The sequence below is a fragment of the Anabrus simplex genome, chromosome 4, assembly GCF_040414725.1.
Source record: "Anabrus simplex isolate iqAnaSimp1 chromosome 4, ASM4041472v1, whole genome shotgun sequence".
Lineage (NCBI taxonomy): Eukaryota > Metazoa > Arthropoda > Insecta > Orthoptera > Tettigoniidae > Anabrus > Anabrus simplex.
The window spans coordinates 37,905,955-37,923,238 of NC_090268.1; the positions used below are offsets into that span (position 1 = coordinate 37,905,955).

Below are 17,284 nucleotides of genomic sequence, written 5' to 3' on the forward strand. Positions count from 1 at the left end.
GTTTTGAAAATAAAATACAGTTGGTACATTACACTGGTAATGTATAGGTGAAATAATTTTTAAAATTGGTTCAGTACTTTTTCAGTTTATCCATTAGAAACAAATATTAGTATAGAAAAAGAGAAAATACAGAAAAATAAAGAGAGTGTTTTCCAGAACTTTATTGTCATGAATCACACCCTTCTTGCTTCAAACTTCTCAATTTCTGCACAGGACCTTTCATTCCTGATACCTTAAATAAAGGAGATACTGTGTGTGGCCAGTAATTTGCTATACACTTATGTATTCTAAGGAAATAACCCTACGTACCTAACAATCTCTACTGTTACCTTCACACTATAACTGCACTATGCACTTTCTCATATCTTCATATCCCACTGGAACTTTTTTGTTAGAGAATACTGGGAAATTTTCTACACAGAATGGCACTCTTAATATTAAGTTAGGTTGGCAGTGGTTTATACAACAAATATTGTGCAAGCTAAAAATATTCTAACTATGGTGTTACTCCTCCTTTAGGTGGCTCTTTTACCAAGCTAGGTTAGTAAGTAACTTCTCACCAGTAAGCCCAGGGTTAGTAAGTAAATACACAAGCAGTGGGTTAGTGTTCACATGATTTGATCTTACCCTCTGAATTGATTTGTTTCTGGCATGTCTAGCAAGCAGCTCAAGCTCAGTAAGATAGGCAAGACTTTCAGATTTAAATATTGCACTTTCCAATTCTGGAGTCAACACTGGTGGACTGGTCTTCTTTCTTAGAAGCGATTTCACATTCCATCTAGAGGAGGATGATCCGAGTGTAGACTGTGGACTTACTTCACTGTTGTTTTTACCTGATGTTAAAGTAGTATTTGTGCCATTTTGGCTCCCTACAACTCCATTACTTAACTCTTTTTTACTATTTGATACTACAGTCTCATTCACACTTGCTTCAATGATTGTCTCTGGGTGATGAGCAGGTGGTACAATTCTCTTGTATACATGATTGTTATTGGATTCAACTTTTATTCTAATGGTATCATTTCGAGAGCTTGAAGCCTCTCGAGGTGGCTTCTTATCAGTAATAACCTCTGGACCAGAAATGCTTGTGACTGATTTTCTTTGTAAAGTTCCTGAGGGAGAAAATAAGGATATAATAGCAGCAGACCCTGAGTTGCGAATAGCATAAGACAATGTCTGGTCAGCTGTAGCCAAATTACCGGAACTTCCACTAACCGAGGGGGCTTTCGAGCTAAAGGGGGTTGGTCGTTTTGAATTTCCTGGTGATGGTGAACTATAGCCGGAGGAGGACTGCGAACCACTGCCTGTAGGAGCAACAACTATAATCGAAGTTCCCTTACCCTGCTGTGGGATTTCAGTTGTTGATGAAGTTGTGGTTGGTGCCTCTTCCTCTTCAGGAAGATCCACCGGAGAAACACACTCACTGAGAGTCTTTGTGCTTTCACTAGCATCACTATCTCTCCACTTAACACTAACTATAGGGACACTTCCACCTGGAAGAACACCACCATCAATCGATCGACACGTTTCCGATGGAGTCTCAATTGTGTTGGGAGACTCAAGATCCTGTATTAACTGTAGAGCAGCCTCCAACTCTTTTGAGAATTCAGCATCACTTCCTTTCTTATCTGTCCTTTGGGAAGTGTCCTGTGATGATTCATGGCAACTACTAGCTTTGGATTCACTTTGAGTCTTGTCTGATATATCTTCTACAGTAAGACTTTCGGACATACTTTTCGGTGAAGTTGGCTGGGTAAATTTATCCTTCTTAGAACGGAATGCTTGTTGCAGTTCAACCATTAGGGAAGCATACTGTACTTTTTCATTTGTATCCATTCCTTCACCAACTACTAATCTTTCCTTTGTGAAGGTTTCACTCCTTGGTCGAGTTGTATGGAGTGCTGGGATAATTTCACTACTGTGTGTTTCAGAACTTCTTGGAGACTGATAGTAATTCTGTTCTGCATTCAAACTTATTGCTGTATTCAGTCTTGACCTGTAAAGTGCGGGCTCTGTTAGCCTTTCGAGGCACTCGTAAATAGGAGGGTTAAAGCTAGAGTCTTGGGAAGAACTTTCAGAAACGCCTGCTGGTGAAGGAGTTCTTGAAAAACTCTTCATGTAATTCAAGCTACGATCACCATTGCTCTCATCAGAGACTGGTTCTACGTGCACAATTGGATTCACTACAAACATCTTTTGGTCCGCTATATGCTGCTCGTCGGAACAGATTTCTGGATTTGAAACAGTGTGCCTTCTCAGAGTGAATGTTCTATTAACATCGTATCTTCTTAAAGTGAAAGACTTGTTGAGATCATACTGAGAACCGTTTGGAAGCTTCAGATAAGGAGATTCAGTTTTGGAAGAACCAGTTGTATCAGTATCGAAGACCCAAGATTGTGCGTACTGGCTGTAAATGTTCTGAGCTTGTTTAGCCACACTGGATTTTTTCTGAAAAACAAAAGAAAATATTTTTAGACATATTCTTCTAAATGGCAGTCAAACATTCATTAGATATTCCTTCAAGCTATCACTGCATTACAGTATATGAAACATGAAGTACAGGTTTTTACCTCCTACTGCAAAAGGAAACAAATGAAGTCATTATACTCCAGTCTATCTGTCACCATTCATAGTTAACTGCTGAGCATGGCAGATTTATTTAAACTATTAGTTCAAGAAACTTTGTTGTCATGCTTTGTTATACTTGAAACTACCTCTTTTGAGATATGGATGCCAATTGAAAGACTCACAACTGAGATTGCCACTGTTACTACTAGTGGTGTGGTGCCGTCTTTCATCTATCCTAGTGAAGGCTGTACCCAGGGGGAAAGGTTGGCGGGGGGGGGGGAGTTGTAACCCCCTTCCAAAATAAAAATGAACTTGACAAATTTACCAGTTAAACAGAATATACAGGTTTTTAATTCAAAATATTACAAAAATAAGCATTTGCAAAATAAACAAGTGAATTTAACCTATAAAATCTGTGCCATTTTAAATGTTTCTCTATGAATATAGTTAACAAATTTACTGATAACATAAATGGAAATTTTGGTGAGATATATGGATTTCTTTTAATGTTTTCAAATCAAAATCTCTTTATTTGCAAATGAGGTGTCTACCTTGGTGGCAAATGGTACACTAAAATACATTATTGTCAAGCACTCAATTTTAAATTAACAAGAGAAGAAATTTTTTTTTCTAGAATGTTCCATTTACAAAGCTTGAAAGGAGTGAGAGAAAAACATCCCACGTATTTCTGAGAGCAAGGCATCGGAGACTGATATTGCAGCCCAGACACTCGCCCCTCTCCCCTTGACTCGCCAAACACAGCTTGCCGCTGTATATCGGATAGGACCGGAGTGATTAGGTGAGCTAGACCGGTCCGTCAGATCGCCATTGCTAACTATCAACCATGTATTACGTATCGTATATACATCCTCACCTCATACTTCTGACATAATCATATATATATATATATATAACAGAGTGCTGGTATTTCACTCCCGTTTACTACTACATCCTTGTAGGAAGACACTGCAGGGCTGCTGTTATAGGAGCAATAGAGTTTTCTTTTTATTGGTAGATCTGCTAAAATGAAATGCAATCTTTCAGGTTTAGTGTTCTCTTTTGTTGGTTGTAATTGAACCTGTGATCATGGGTTGGACACCACCACTGATCTCCCGAGGAAGCTAAGTAACCAGTTAAGGATGGGTATGACTGCTGCAAAATACAACATTTTTATTTAATAATAATAATAATAATAATAATAATAATAATAATAATAATAATAATAATAAGGCATGGAATCTGTATAGGCTTGGTGGTGACCTAATGAGGATAAAATGAATGACAAAGACGTCAAACACCCAGTCCCCAAGCCAGGAGAATTAACAGTATGAGGGGGTTTATTCTGAAAACTGAACCATGGCCATTGGACTAAAGGCAAGCATTCTATCTATTTAGCCACAAAGTCTTAAACCTTGTGCTACCATCTTCACTGTCCAACTCATTGGCTGAATGGTCAACGTTGAGGCCTTCGGTTCAGAGGGTCCCGGGTTCGGTTGGATTCCCGGCCGGGTCGAGGATTTTTATCACGTCTGATTAATTCTTTTGACCCAGGGACTGGGTGTTTGAGTTTGTCCCAACACTTTCCTCTTCATATTCAGACAACACACTACACTACCAACCACCACAGGAACACTCAAAAGTGATTACATCCCTCTATACAGGGTTGGCGTCAGGAAGGGCATCCGGCCGTAAAACAGGGCCAAATGCACATGTGCGACACAGTTCGCACCCGCAACTCCACAGATGTGGGAAGAGCGCCAGAAGAAGAAGAAGCTACCATCTCCACTGATCAGGGGTTGAGCACTGGCAGTAGCAGAGGTCAGAGCAGTAACTTGTGAAGCAACTTTGACAACACAGCAGACTTCTCTGTTGGCTATCAGCTGCAGCTCAAAACGCTAAAGGCTTGACATTCACTAATACCCCTGTGGGTGGGGGCTGTAGAATAACACCCATGGTATCCCCTGCCTGCCGTAAGAGGTGACTAAAAGGGGCCTCAGGGGCTCTGAACTTTGGAGCGTGGGTTGGTGACCACGGGCCCTCAGCTGAGTCCTGACATTGTTTCCACTTACTTGTGCCAGGCACCTCACTTTCATCTATCCTGTCCGACCTCCCTTGGTCAACACTTGTTCTTTTCCGACCCCGGCGCTATTAGGTTTGTGAGGGCTAGGGAGTCATTCATTTTCACGCCTTTTGTTGCCCTTGTCTTTCTTTGCCCGATACCTTCATTTTTCGAACTCTCGGATCCCTTCCATTTTTTTCTCTCTGAGCAGTGTTATATACAGGATGCTTGCCTAGTTGTACTTCCTCTTAAAACGTTAATCACCACCACCACCACCTGACATTCACTAAACCAACCATCGAAAAGGGGTAACCTAAGACTAGTGATAGCCCACGTCTTGATCCCAGCATATGCCACTGGATGTAACAGCAAAGACAGTTCTCTCAGGTGAAGAAATAGAACAAGTGTATTCATTCAAATATTTAGGAAGCACAATCAGACGTGATCTATATGGTTTCGATTAGGTGAAGACCAGGATCGCAACAGCCAAGGAAGCATATATGAAGAAAAGGGTACTGTGATGTGTGGGCCACTGAATTGTATGGAGTGTTGCTCTTGATGGGTCCGAGACTTGGACTTTTGAGACTGGAGGAAGAAGGAAGATTGAAATCTTTTGAAATGTGGGTATGGAGAAAAATGTAGAAGACAAATCGCAAGACAAATTAAGGAATTTTTTTTTTTTTGCTTTACGTCGCACCGACACAGATAGGTCTTATGGCGACGATGGGATAGGAAAGGCCTAGGAGTTGGAAGGAAACGGCCGTGGCCTTAATTAAGGTACAGCCCCAGCATTTGCCTGGTGTGAAAATGGGAAACCACGGAAAACCATCTTCAGGGCTGCCGACAGTGGGGCTCGAACCCACGATCTCCCGGATGCAAAATTAAGGAATTAAGTAGTATGGAAAGGGTAGGTGAAGAAAGGACTACAATACTGAAAACCATTCAAAAGAGAAAGAAGAATTAATTACATCAGTGTTTACAAAGGAAATGTTTATTAATACAGGCATAGATGGAAAAGATGCAGGGAGAAGGCTGGGAGGAAGAAAGTGCTATCAGATGATGGACAGTGTGAAAATTAATGGAAGATACTGGAAGACTGAAAGGATGGCAGTAAACAGATTGGCTTGGAAAATGCATGCAAAATCCTGCTGATTGGCAGAAACAGATGATGATGATGATGAAGAATGGCTATACCCTCACAGATCCACATTGCCTATAACATAGGTAGAGCCCTTTTAAGCACTAGTAATGCAGAGATAACTTGTTTGGACTTTAAACAAAAACATTAATAACTAGTGCCTTACCCTTGGAATGATATATTCTATGTCAGAGACCTGCTCGTGCACATTCTTTGGTTTCTGCGTCCTCTGCATGGAGCAGTATGTGAACTGGCTGTCCAAAAATGAGGTAATAATGGCCACTGTTGTACTCACACTCGTTGTGATGTGTGCTGTCAACAGAAACTAAATGTTAATTTTTGATTTGAGAAACATTTATAACAGTAATGGAGACTGATAAGATATTGACAAGGTAATATATAACATAGAACTAGAGTTTGCCATTTAATATATTTTGCTGATCATTTCAATAATACAGAAATCTAGTACCTACTAGGCCTATAATAATTCTGATTTACACTAATGGCATACAATTTTTAACACTAAAGGGAAAATGTAAATATTTGCCAATGGTATCTTAACTTATGAAGGACTAAGCAAAACACAAATTATGAAAGATATAAATTGTGGCTTGAATAAATTGTTGGACTGGGCTTTATCTGATAAAATGATCTTAAATGTGAGTAAAACAAAATACATAGTCTTTTACAAAACACCCCATAAGATCACAGCGGCTAACACTGTTACCCTACTGAACCAAGTAAGAGAGAGAGTCAACTCAGCTATGTATCTTGGTATGGTATTGGACTAAACACTCTCCTGGAAGAGCCATATTGATTATGTAATAAGCAAAACTGCCGCTTTGATAGGAATAATGTACAGATTAAGATACAGTAATATATCTCCCCAACAAATGGAGTGTATACATATATTAAGCAATGATATACCCACATCTAACATACATAAGCTTCATTTGGGGAAGATGTATGAAAGATTATGTTAATTTGGAAATCCTACAAAATAAGAGCCATCAAAATCATGTAGGGATTCGCCTTCCACAAACCGTCACATGAAGTTTTTCAGAGTCAAGTATTCTGCCTTTCCATGAGTAAAATTGCATTTTCATCATCAGTCTTTGTGGACTTCTATAAGCAGAAGTATAAGCTCTCATCCATCTCGGTAATTGGCGTGATGTTCAGTGTTCGAGGAACCATACCTAAATCTTTTGTCAACTTCTGTAATACCCTTGGGCTGAATAGATATTTCATCTATAATATCGCCATTACCAGCCTCAAGAAGTCCATCATGATCTTCAAGAACCATGCTTGCAGACCTCAAATAAATATTTGACGTGCCTCACTCTTTTGTCTACTCTTAACTTCTTACTGTCTCTTGTTTCTACAGTATCCGTTATAAGAATAATGCTATTTGCTTTTACGTCCCACTAACTACTTTTACGGTCTTCGGAGACGCCCAGGTACCGGAATTTAGTCCCGCAGGAGTTCATTTACATGCCAGTAAATCTACCGACAGTATCCATTATTGTTGTTAAGGTATTCTTTGTCCTTGGGCAACCTGCAGCTCTTGGAGGAAGATTGTATAATAAAATAATACTAGATGGGAAATTAACTCATTCTGCTATTAACTTCTCCAGTTTTAGTGAAATTCCAGTTCAGTCAACTATGGAGTGAAAGGCATAGAATCAATGTTCAGGGAATATAATGTATTGCCTCCTGTTATAAAGAACTGTAAATCAGTTAAATGTTGTAAGAAAAAACCCAAAAAGATATTACTCCCATACAGATATCTTAACCTCCATGTAACTTACTGTAATACATTAATACACGGATATATTGACCATATTTAATATCTTATAGCCATATCATATCTGAATAAACTTCAGAAAAATTATGATGCTAAAAAAAACTATCTCTTATTTATCCAAAATGCCTTTGCTGGCAGGACGTAGTGTTTACAGTACACTATGTCTTCTGGTATGGGCTAGAGCAATATTGTTACTTTCATTGATCTGTCTGAGCTTTATCCTTGGCTTTGACAAGATGAAAGTGACTGAGGTATGAGTGATGCTAGTAATGCCATTCCTTATGCAGCCAGTCCCTGCTATGAATGGCATGAAAATGTTGCTCATAGGGTCAGTTGGTGCATGCATTTCAGTGGGCTTGGCAGACTGATATGTAATAGCAACTTCTGGCTCAGTGAGGAAAGCAACGGGAAACTACCTCACTCCTCATTTCCCTAGTACACCTCTTCAGTGATGCCTAGGCCATTTATGACAGCTGATGGCGGAGCTGTTGAGGATCCAACCAGCCTTCGGGCTGAGGACTAAACATACATACATTTATCCAAAAGTGTACCTGTTACTTTACTGACAAAGCTATATTATCTGTAACGTAATTATTGTGTCGCCTTAACGAAAGTATGTACTGTGCTGTCCCTAGCATAGGCTCATTGCACCTTTTGTCACCAATATATAAATAAAGATTTCATTCAAATAGAGGCAGTCTATATTTAAATTCTGAAATTATTTTCTTACAATATATTTCCGGTTACAAATTTTCAGCTTGTCCTCCAATCCATGAAGAGATACTGAGTTATGCTGAGTGAAACATTTACTGTAAAATCCAGTTGTAAATTTGGACTAATTTTTAATTCCTTGTCACTCTATCCATCAACACCACAACATAACTTGTTTGATAATGCAGGAATAATATTGGATTTTACATGGGAAATTTGGCTCAGTATTTGCTGGCATCAGCTTGTTAAATCATAGCATGTAGCAAACTTCACATACTATGAACAGGAGAAAAATGAGTGAAAACAACACCTGCCCTGATTCATAAACCACACAAACTTCCATTTTGTTCCAACTGTCTTTTGAATACATCCAGACCATAAGAAGACTTCGAGAATAATGTGAAATGCACCGCTGTCATTCTAATCCAGAGTTGTTTTGATAATATGGTAAATACCAAGGAGATTATCATAAAATAGAAGAGGATAATTTCAAAATAATCTTCTCACAAATGTTTCTGATCTTCAGTTCTAAGTGTCCAATACTCCGTAAAAAATGAACAGTTAAAACATTCACTTTCTGTTAAGGGTATAAGTTGTCACTTACCATAAAATATAAGCTTTTTTAGATTTTTCTGGTTAATTATTTCCTGAACACTAGCCGACATGAAAAAGTGCCATTCTCCAAGTTCTAAAATGACAATGTTCACCACATTTGTCACAAGAATTGATATTGCGATGTACAGCAATGACTCTTGCTTCTTAGCTGTCAGATCTCCGACACAGGCAAGCATTGCCGCTCCAATGCCAACAAGGATATTCTGCAACAAAGTATAATGAATTAGTTACACACTCCTTACTTAGGGTATGAAGTGAAGAATTCAAAGCAATTCTAGTACTGAGAAATGCATATTTTTATGCAACTGTTGATAAGGGCCATGGGACACCCACTTTTTTAATGCAGAATCCAAACCACTGGGATGAAAGTTCTCATGTTTAAAAATGTGCAGGGGCTGTATTGAAGCCACAGGCAAAGGTCTTTTGGGCATAGAATACATTACATGTGCGCCAGAAGGGTGTTAGTAATACATGCACGTGCAGTGTTATGTTTAAATCGGTGGTCCGCAAAGTGGGGGGATGGAAAATAATCTACGGGGGTGTGTCTAAGATTGGAAATTCAAGTAACAATACAAACTTCACCTAATTTTTAAACAATTTTTGCTATTCTCAGATTTGCTGTACAGTAAGGCAGGCAATAAGCTCTTTTACTCCTATTTAAAACTAATATACTTTCATGAAAACACACAATTTTACTTAGAATTTCTCAAGTGCTAAGCAGAAAGGCTGGCATTTAGATCCTGCCAGCCAGAGTTTGTAGATTAGGTGCTGTCGCAAGTCTTTGACCACAGCAATTACCCCAGCGACCTTTCAGATCAAAACCTACCACCCATTGTAGTCTAATGACAATAAGTCACACGACAATATTACAGCCACTAACTCACTACGCTACGAGTATTCATTCTTCTTTTTCAGACTGAAACCCATCAGTCAGTGCAAAGGCTGTGAGTGAACACAATGTATGCTGTGCTGTTCTAAGTAAGTAACCTTTATTAGTGGTAAATGTATTGTCATGAAATGAAATGAAATGTCGTATGGCTTTTAGTGCCGGGATATCCCAGGACGGGTTCGGCTCGCCAGGTGCAGGTCTTTCCATTTGACTCCCGTAGGCGACCTGCGCGTCGTGATGAGGATGAAATGATGATGAAGACAACACATACACCCAGCCCCTGTGCCACTGGAATTAACCAATTAAGGTTAAAATCCCCAATCCGGCCGGGAATAGAACCCGGGACCCTCCGAACCGAAGGCCAGTACGCTGACCGTTCAGACAACGAGTCGGACATGTATTGTCATAATCATGGACAAGTGGCTGATTCACAGTAGTAAGATGCGATCCTGTGAAAGCGTTTCGTCGAGTGCCTGTTTTTCCAGGAAAATACGCAATAAAGAACAGGATGCGAATTTAGTTGTATGTTCACAATAATTTCCTTAAATTAAGTTTAAATTTATTAATTGTTGAAATATATTTTATATCACAAGGTAGTTCGTTGTATGCAGTGGAATCTCGATATCTCGGTTCACCTCGGGAGCTAAATTTTATTTCGAGTTATCGAAACTTCGAGATACAGAGAATACCATATTTTTTAGAGTATTTAAAAATATACTAACAAACTCGTATTTTACAGCGTCGCTTTAGTTATGACCCTCATCAAAGTAACTTTTTAGAAGATAGAATACAGTACATACAATAGTGAAACAAGAAACATACCTCCGTTAACACCTTTCGAAAAAATCGTTAGTCTCTTCTGTTTTTTACTGTTAACCTTCTTTTCTTCCACACACTTTTCAAAAATATTTATTGCTGTGAGAAACACTCATTTATATTCGACTGACTCTGTATGTAGGTTCGAAACCACGCAGCCAAAATTAGTAAATGGAGCTTGTCATCCACGACTCCCGGGGTTGCTTTCGTACATGACCGGTAATGAACTCGCCCTCGAGAAACAACGAGGCTTCGGCGATTTTCCTATCACTAGAAGTTTGTTTTTCAGTTCCCGTCATATTAGCTCCCAGCATCACTGTAACCCTTTCTTCACTTGTTAACTGTTTCTCACAAACTATATATGCCTTACTTCACAGTGAATGTTGTACAAAATTCAAGTTACAGAGTATTTTTGTGCTTCATGGGAGGAAATGTATGCTTCGAGAAATTCGTGTAACCGAATTTCAGGTAAGAGAAATAAATACATGTGAAGAATAGGACAAACGGCCGGGAAATTTAAGTTACTTCGAGATACTCAAAATTCGAGTAATGGAGATTTGGGATATCGAGGTTGGACTGTATTTTAAACAAATAATTCTTCAGACTTTTTGTTTCATAAGATACTGTACCTTAAATAAATAAATAAATAAATAAATAAATAAATAAAAATAAATAAATAAATAAATAAATAAATAAATAAATAAATAAATAAATAAATAAATAAATAAATAAATAAATATAAAAATAAATAAATAAATAAATATAAAAATAAATAAATAAATAAATATAAAAATAAATAAATAAATAAATAAATAAATAAATAAATAAATAAATAAATAAATAAATAAATAAATAAATAAATAAATAAATAAATAAATAAATAAATAAATAAATAAATAAATAAATACTTTCCATTACATCTACAATTGCAAAAGAGGGAGAAGGCATTAATACAGCTTACTTACCCATGTGCCTGTCCATATGTTAGAACCAACTTTGAAGATAGGAAGCGAAATGAGGAAGAAAATTCCAGCCACCAGCTGAATAGCTCCAGTACAGATGTATACCAGGCTCCAGAGCACATGGAACGCTGCGATTAGCCTCCTGGAGAGGCACATTTGGAAGCCTGAAATGAGAAGTAGGTAAGTCAGTTGATGGGAATGAATCGACTTCCGATACCCTCCTTCTTATAATATATTCTTTCAGTAGCATAGCCAGGATCGGCCAATGGGGAGCGGGTTAAAGGTACAAAATTAAGATAGAACACAATGAAGCTGCTTGTGCGGGTGCGATGCACGGATCAAGACTTGTCATCACAAGGACACTGATACAAGTGAATTATGTTGATATTCAGACTGCAATACACTACAAAAGCTTACATTAAAATACTGAACAAGAACAATACAATCAAGTTCAACAGTTTTACAGTGAATGGTATGTTCAGTTTACAATCTAAAATACAACCGTCAAGGCTTGACGTAGCCACAAAGACGCACACAAAATGCTGTCACTCGCGTACACGAATTTTATGTCTAATTATTTACAGGTTATACATTAACCACACAAATCAACAAACCACCACTTCTAACAATTGCCTATGACGAAGCACATGGAGACTGGAACCTTGAAACAGTTGACTGCTGACATTAGCATGTCGGCCTAAAACACAATACACGTTCATAAAAACAACTCCAGCTAACCAAAAACTCAATTCCACTATCAAGACCGCTTCCACATATATGTCGCCTGGCCAGGTCTCTAGAAGGATATGTCACAACATATCTTCTAGTAAATTCTAGAGTGCTTATTACATAGTTACAATTGGAAGGAAGGTTCTATATAGTTCTCGTCTTACCTAGTGTTATTCTGGATATTACAATGTGTTGCATAATACTGTAGTGGATTACACATCATATATACAGGTAAATAATAAATTATATACTATTAATTACAGTTTCCTACATTAACTAAACTCATATATATACAGCACATGTTTCATGATATAACCTCACAAACAGCGCGATCGTATCGTCCGTACATATAACTTAACTACGTAAATAATAATACTAATACTAAATGGATGTAAACACTTCACACCTCACAAGTAATAATAATAATAATAATAATAATAATAATAATAATAATAATAATAATAATAATTCGAGCTCGGTATTGCCATTATTTACCCATGGGTTAGAACATTGTTTTCAAGTTGTATCAGTTTATCACACTTGCGTCAGGCTTCTTAGGATATATATATATTGAACGGATCTGTTGGTTCTGTCTCTGAATGTTTATTTAGTTAATTGTTTATTGCCAGTTTCTGTTTATTTTCTTTTTGTAAAATTCCACGAGGGGTAGGGGTTTGTCTAACCCCCTCCCAGTAAGGGCGGGGGGTGGGGGGTGGAGAAGGACTGGACTCTTTCTTAAAGTTAGGTGGGCATTTTTCTACTGGGGTTTGTTCCTATGTAGAAGATGTGGAGAAAGCTAGAATACGAGTATTGCACAACACCTTCACTAACATGCAAAAAATGTATTCAATTTCTCCTACGATTTTCTGATGGAAATAATGTAGTTAGGAAACGAGTAGAGTGGGGAGGTCGGTTGCAGAATATTCATTCTCACATTCTTAGCCATGTCCATTGCGACTGTTGTACGAGGCAGGTGGTAGTAGCTTCAGCATAGTGCACGTATAAGTCTGTCTGTGAATTACGTCAGTTCAGTATTAACCCCCCTTCCACACACACACACACACACACACACACACACACACACACACACACACACACACACACACACACACACAAAAGTAGAATTGTGTTATTCTCTAAGATATATGTATGAAATACTGGACTGAATTTCAGTCGTGTGGTGTAGTTTCTGGCGTGTAATCGCTGGCGTGAGTTAGGCCCCATGCACAATGCAAACGTAACGTAACGTAAATTTAAACTTAACGTTATCTTAGAAGTTAGCGGCCATGTTATCTAATGGAACCATTCACAATGAGCCGACGTAAACTTAACTGCGAGTCCATAAAATTAAGGGATTGCAAACTCCAAGCTCTTGTGGTTAATTTTACGTTAGGTTTCAGAACCAACCAATCAGACGCACACAAAATGCTGTCACTCGCGTACACGAATTTTATTTCCAATTATTTACAGGTTATACATTAACCACACACATCAACAAACCACCATTTCTAACAATTGCCTATGACGAAGCACATGGAGACTGGAACCTTGAAACAGTTGACTGTCAATAAGACGGTACCACATTGTATTTTGAGCGCGATATAATGACTTCTTTCGACGAAACACTTTTAATTCTCTTTCAAAATAATCTTTGAGTGTATGTAGGGTAAAAGAAAAAGGAATTACAAAGACGCTGTACCGAAAAAGAATACGTGGATATAAATATGCTGTAGCAATGAAATCTGACGGTAAATGGTGGGAGACAAGCTCGCAGCACTGGCGAACGGACAAGAGACAATCCCTGTCATAGATAAGACAGCGTCCCTGTATATTTCTTAACATTATGACAGACTACTAGTTTGCAAAAACGATATCAAATGGAAATTCTAAGTTCCCATGGAGGGACTTAGATATTTTTCCACCAATAGAGCATATCAAAATCAGATCAAAAATTAGATGGATGGCTTTTCAGGCGTTTGCTCTATTAACCAGCATTTCGTCTTAGGTCTGACACTAGACTCTTCAGAGTGGGATGTGTCAGACCTTACCCACTGATGCTGGGGTGTATGCAGGCGACCAAGGACCAAGCGGGAAGTTTTCATTCCCCTTCCCGAAGGGAAAGGGCGGGCCACCTAGAAGGTTACGCCTTCTCTCTGGCCAGGAGATTTGGCGGGGTTCGGGGATTTGGAGTGGTTTGAAGTTAAAAGGAAGGAGCTTTAGATTTGGTGAGGTGGGGGGTGTTTGGCCTCTTGGCTAAGGGTGCAGTACCTGCTCTTGTGCTTTTTATTGAGTTTTTCTTGAGATACATTGAGTTACAATTATATACATATTAGGTTTACAATGCGGTTTACAGTACATATGGGATTTAGTTTTACAAGTACATATAGAGTTTACAATACGGTTTTACATATAGTGATGGTATAGTTGTGAGTTGAACGGGGTGCTGAGGTAAAGCTCTATTGGTGGAAAAATATCTAATTCCCTCCATGGGAACTTCGAATTTCCATTTGGAATTGCTAGGCGGGCATTAATTCCATTGTGGAGTCTTATCTCCCGTATGCAGTTATCAGACTGTGCCTCATAAAAGGCTTCTGATAAGTTCACCTGCACACACATCACTACGAAAGGGGCTTCTGTGACATCCTCTTCGCATCTCCACGCACTTTTTTTCGGCTGGGTGGCGCTCTTCTCTGCTGCAGCTCAGTCGGCCCAAGGTTAATCAAACGGGCAGGCGCCTAGTTGGCTGACGCCTATCGCACACCATGTACACCTGTCTCACCAAAGACGTGGACACATCCTTCACGGACTGGTTCATTTGTAATGAAGTTGATGGACACGGCCACTCGATCTGGGAAGCTGCACGGCTACAGGACAGATCTTCTGGACAGCCTTCGCCGGACGTCCTCGCCTTCTTCCGTGAACAGGCCCAAGTGGCTGGCGCCATCATCTCCGGTCGCCGGCACGAGGTGGTTCCGACTCCCGAGTATATCATGACCTGCGCTCCATTATGGACCCCCCCTCTCACTGTTCAACCACGGCCGACGACATCCCCACCAACCCCAACCTCCATTACGTTTACCAGCACCACTCCCACCTTCACCTCTTCTGCCTCCACTCCTTTAACTACTTCGCCCGTCCTTCCCACGACTAGCCACTCCTCTCCTATCATGTCTACTTCACCTATCTCCCTACCTGTCTCTCTTCCGAGTCCAGTGCTACCCCCTGTCACCGTTTCGGCTGCCACCTCTGCGGCTCCGCATACTCGCCAAGGATCCACACCCGACGCAGCAACGCTACCTCTCCCACCGTCTCTGAGCTGCGTAATCCGTGGCATCGACCCGGCCATCCCAGAACAGGATATCCAGATCGAACTTCAACTGGCAGGTGTTCAGGCCCGTCGAGTGTTCCGGATCTTCAACGATCAAGGCCCAACGTTCATGGTCCGTCTTCAGCTCTCGTCTACCGCCGCAGTTGACCAACTAATCTCCACTGGCGTCCGTCTCCGCGGAAGAACTTATCGAGTAGAACCTTCCCGCTCCCCACCCCGCCCTGTCCGTTCTTCTTCTCCACGCCCTTCTTCTCGCCCATCACCAGTCCCGCCGCCCACTCCACCGCCGCCACTCCTTAACGTCCCCGCTCCGCCACCCATTCATTTTCTACCGCCCCTCCCGATCTTGGACCTTCTCCGTTTACTCGCTACTTCCGTCACCAACATGACCACAACCCTGTACTACCTTCTATCACACCACTACCCTCCTCCTTCCACCAACTTCCTATCACACGCGCTCATTACTCCAGCTCAATATCTGTAACTATGTCATACGTTATTCAACCGACTTTTCTTCCATCTTCTTTATATTCATGTATATTCATCATTTTGTCATCCTATTCTGTACATATCTGTCTAACTGTGTATCCTAATTCGTTATCCTCCTGCTTTTCCCTTACGTATGTCTATACATGCCACTAAACATTCGATTTTCTCTTACATATGTTTCTTGTACACGGTCAAAGAGCTACTTTGTATAGCTGATGGCCCGCCTACCCATAGGGTAGGAATGAAATAACCTTGTGAAAAAAAAAAAAATCACCTGCATACACCCCAGCATCAGTGGGTAAGGTCTGACACATCCCACTCTGAAGAGTCTAGTGTGAGACCTAAGACGAAATGCTGGTTAATAGAGCAAACGCCTGAAAAGCCATCCATCTAATTTTTGATCTGAAAACGATATCATCCAAACATCTCATCGGAGTGTGATAGCCAGGCGCAAAGATGTCGGTAAAGGAGACATTACACTTCTTTTTATTAGGAAAGGGGAATCAAATCGCAAGATAGTGTCAAACAGTTCAGGTTTAATCCGCATGTCCACAGAAGAAGTGCATCGCGAAATGCATCCCGTCTATGGTGAAAACTGTTTCTCACGGAAAGCTGTGTTCAATTGGATCTAGTAGTTTAACCATGGAAGGAAAAGCATCAGAGATGGGGAGCGTCCTGGTCGTCCTGCGGAGGTGTCAACTGCAACCAAGCTGCAGCGTGTGGATCAACTCATCCATAATGACCGGCGTGTGACGATTGATTTTCATCTGTTTGGGCCCCTAGAAAAATCATTTCAGTGGCCGTCATTTTGATACAGATGATGCCGTAACCTATGAGGTTACACGCTGGCTGCGACAGCAACCAAAGGACTTCTTTGCTGCTGGCTTTCAAGGACTTGTAAAGAGGTGGGATACGTGCCTGGCTGTACAGGGTGAATATGTGGAAAAGTGAAATAAATGTCAGAAAGTTACTTTGATTATTTTTGCCTCAATTCAGTTTTGCGACTTATTTATTGACTCATCCTCATACATCCGGTTCATGTTACTTTAGACCATCCTGCATAAATATAGTGAAACTGGTTTACATTCCCGCAGAAATAGACACAGAGACAAGTTTCATTTCTGGTGTGGGAGGTGAGGAACAAAGAACTATTACTTCACATGGTTATTTCAATCT

The 17,284-nt window shown here is 39.9% G+C and overlaps 1 protein-coding gene across 2 annotated transcripts in view; it reads right to left on the minus strand.

The window, feature by feature from the left end:
- The window catches only part of LOC136871595 (serine-rich adhesin for platelets), a 387,706-nt gene that overhangs the window by 16,834 nt on the left and 353,588 nt on the right, over positions 1 to 17,284 (minus strand). For both annotated transcript variants that reach the window (XM_067145041.2, XM_067145042.2), the window contains exons 2-5: positions 11,566 to 11,726; positions 8,885 to 9,098; positions 5,932 to 6,077; positions 628 to 2,448 (exon numbers count right to left, since the gene is read on the minus strand). In XM_067145041.2, the coding sequence (XP_067001142.2) occupies positions 628 to 2,448; positions 5,932 to 6,077; positions 8,885 to 9,098; positions 11,566 to 11,726 (2,342 nt within the window). The remainder of the gene's footprint in view (positions 1 to 627; positions 2,449 to 5,931; positions 6,078 to 8,884; positions 9,099 to 11,565; positions 11,727 to 17,284) is intronic.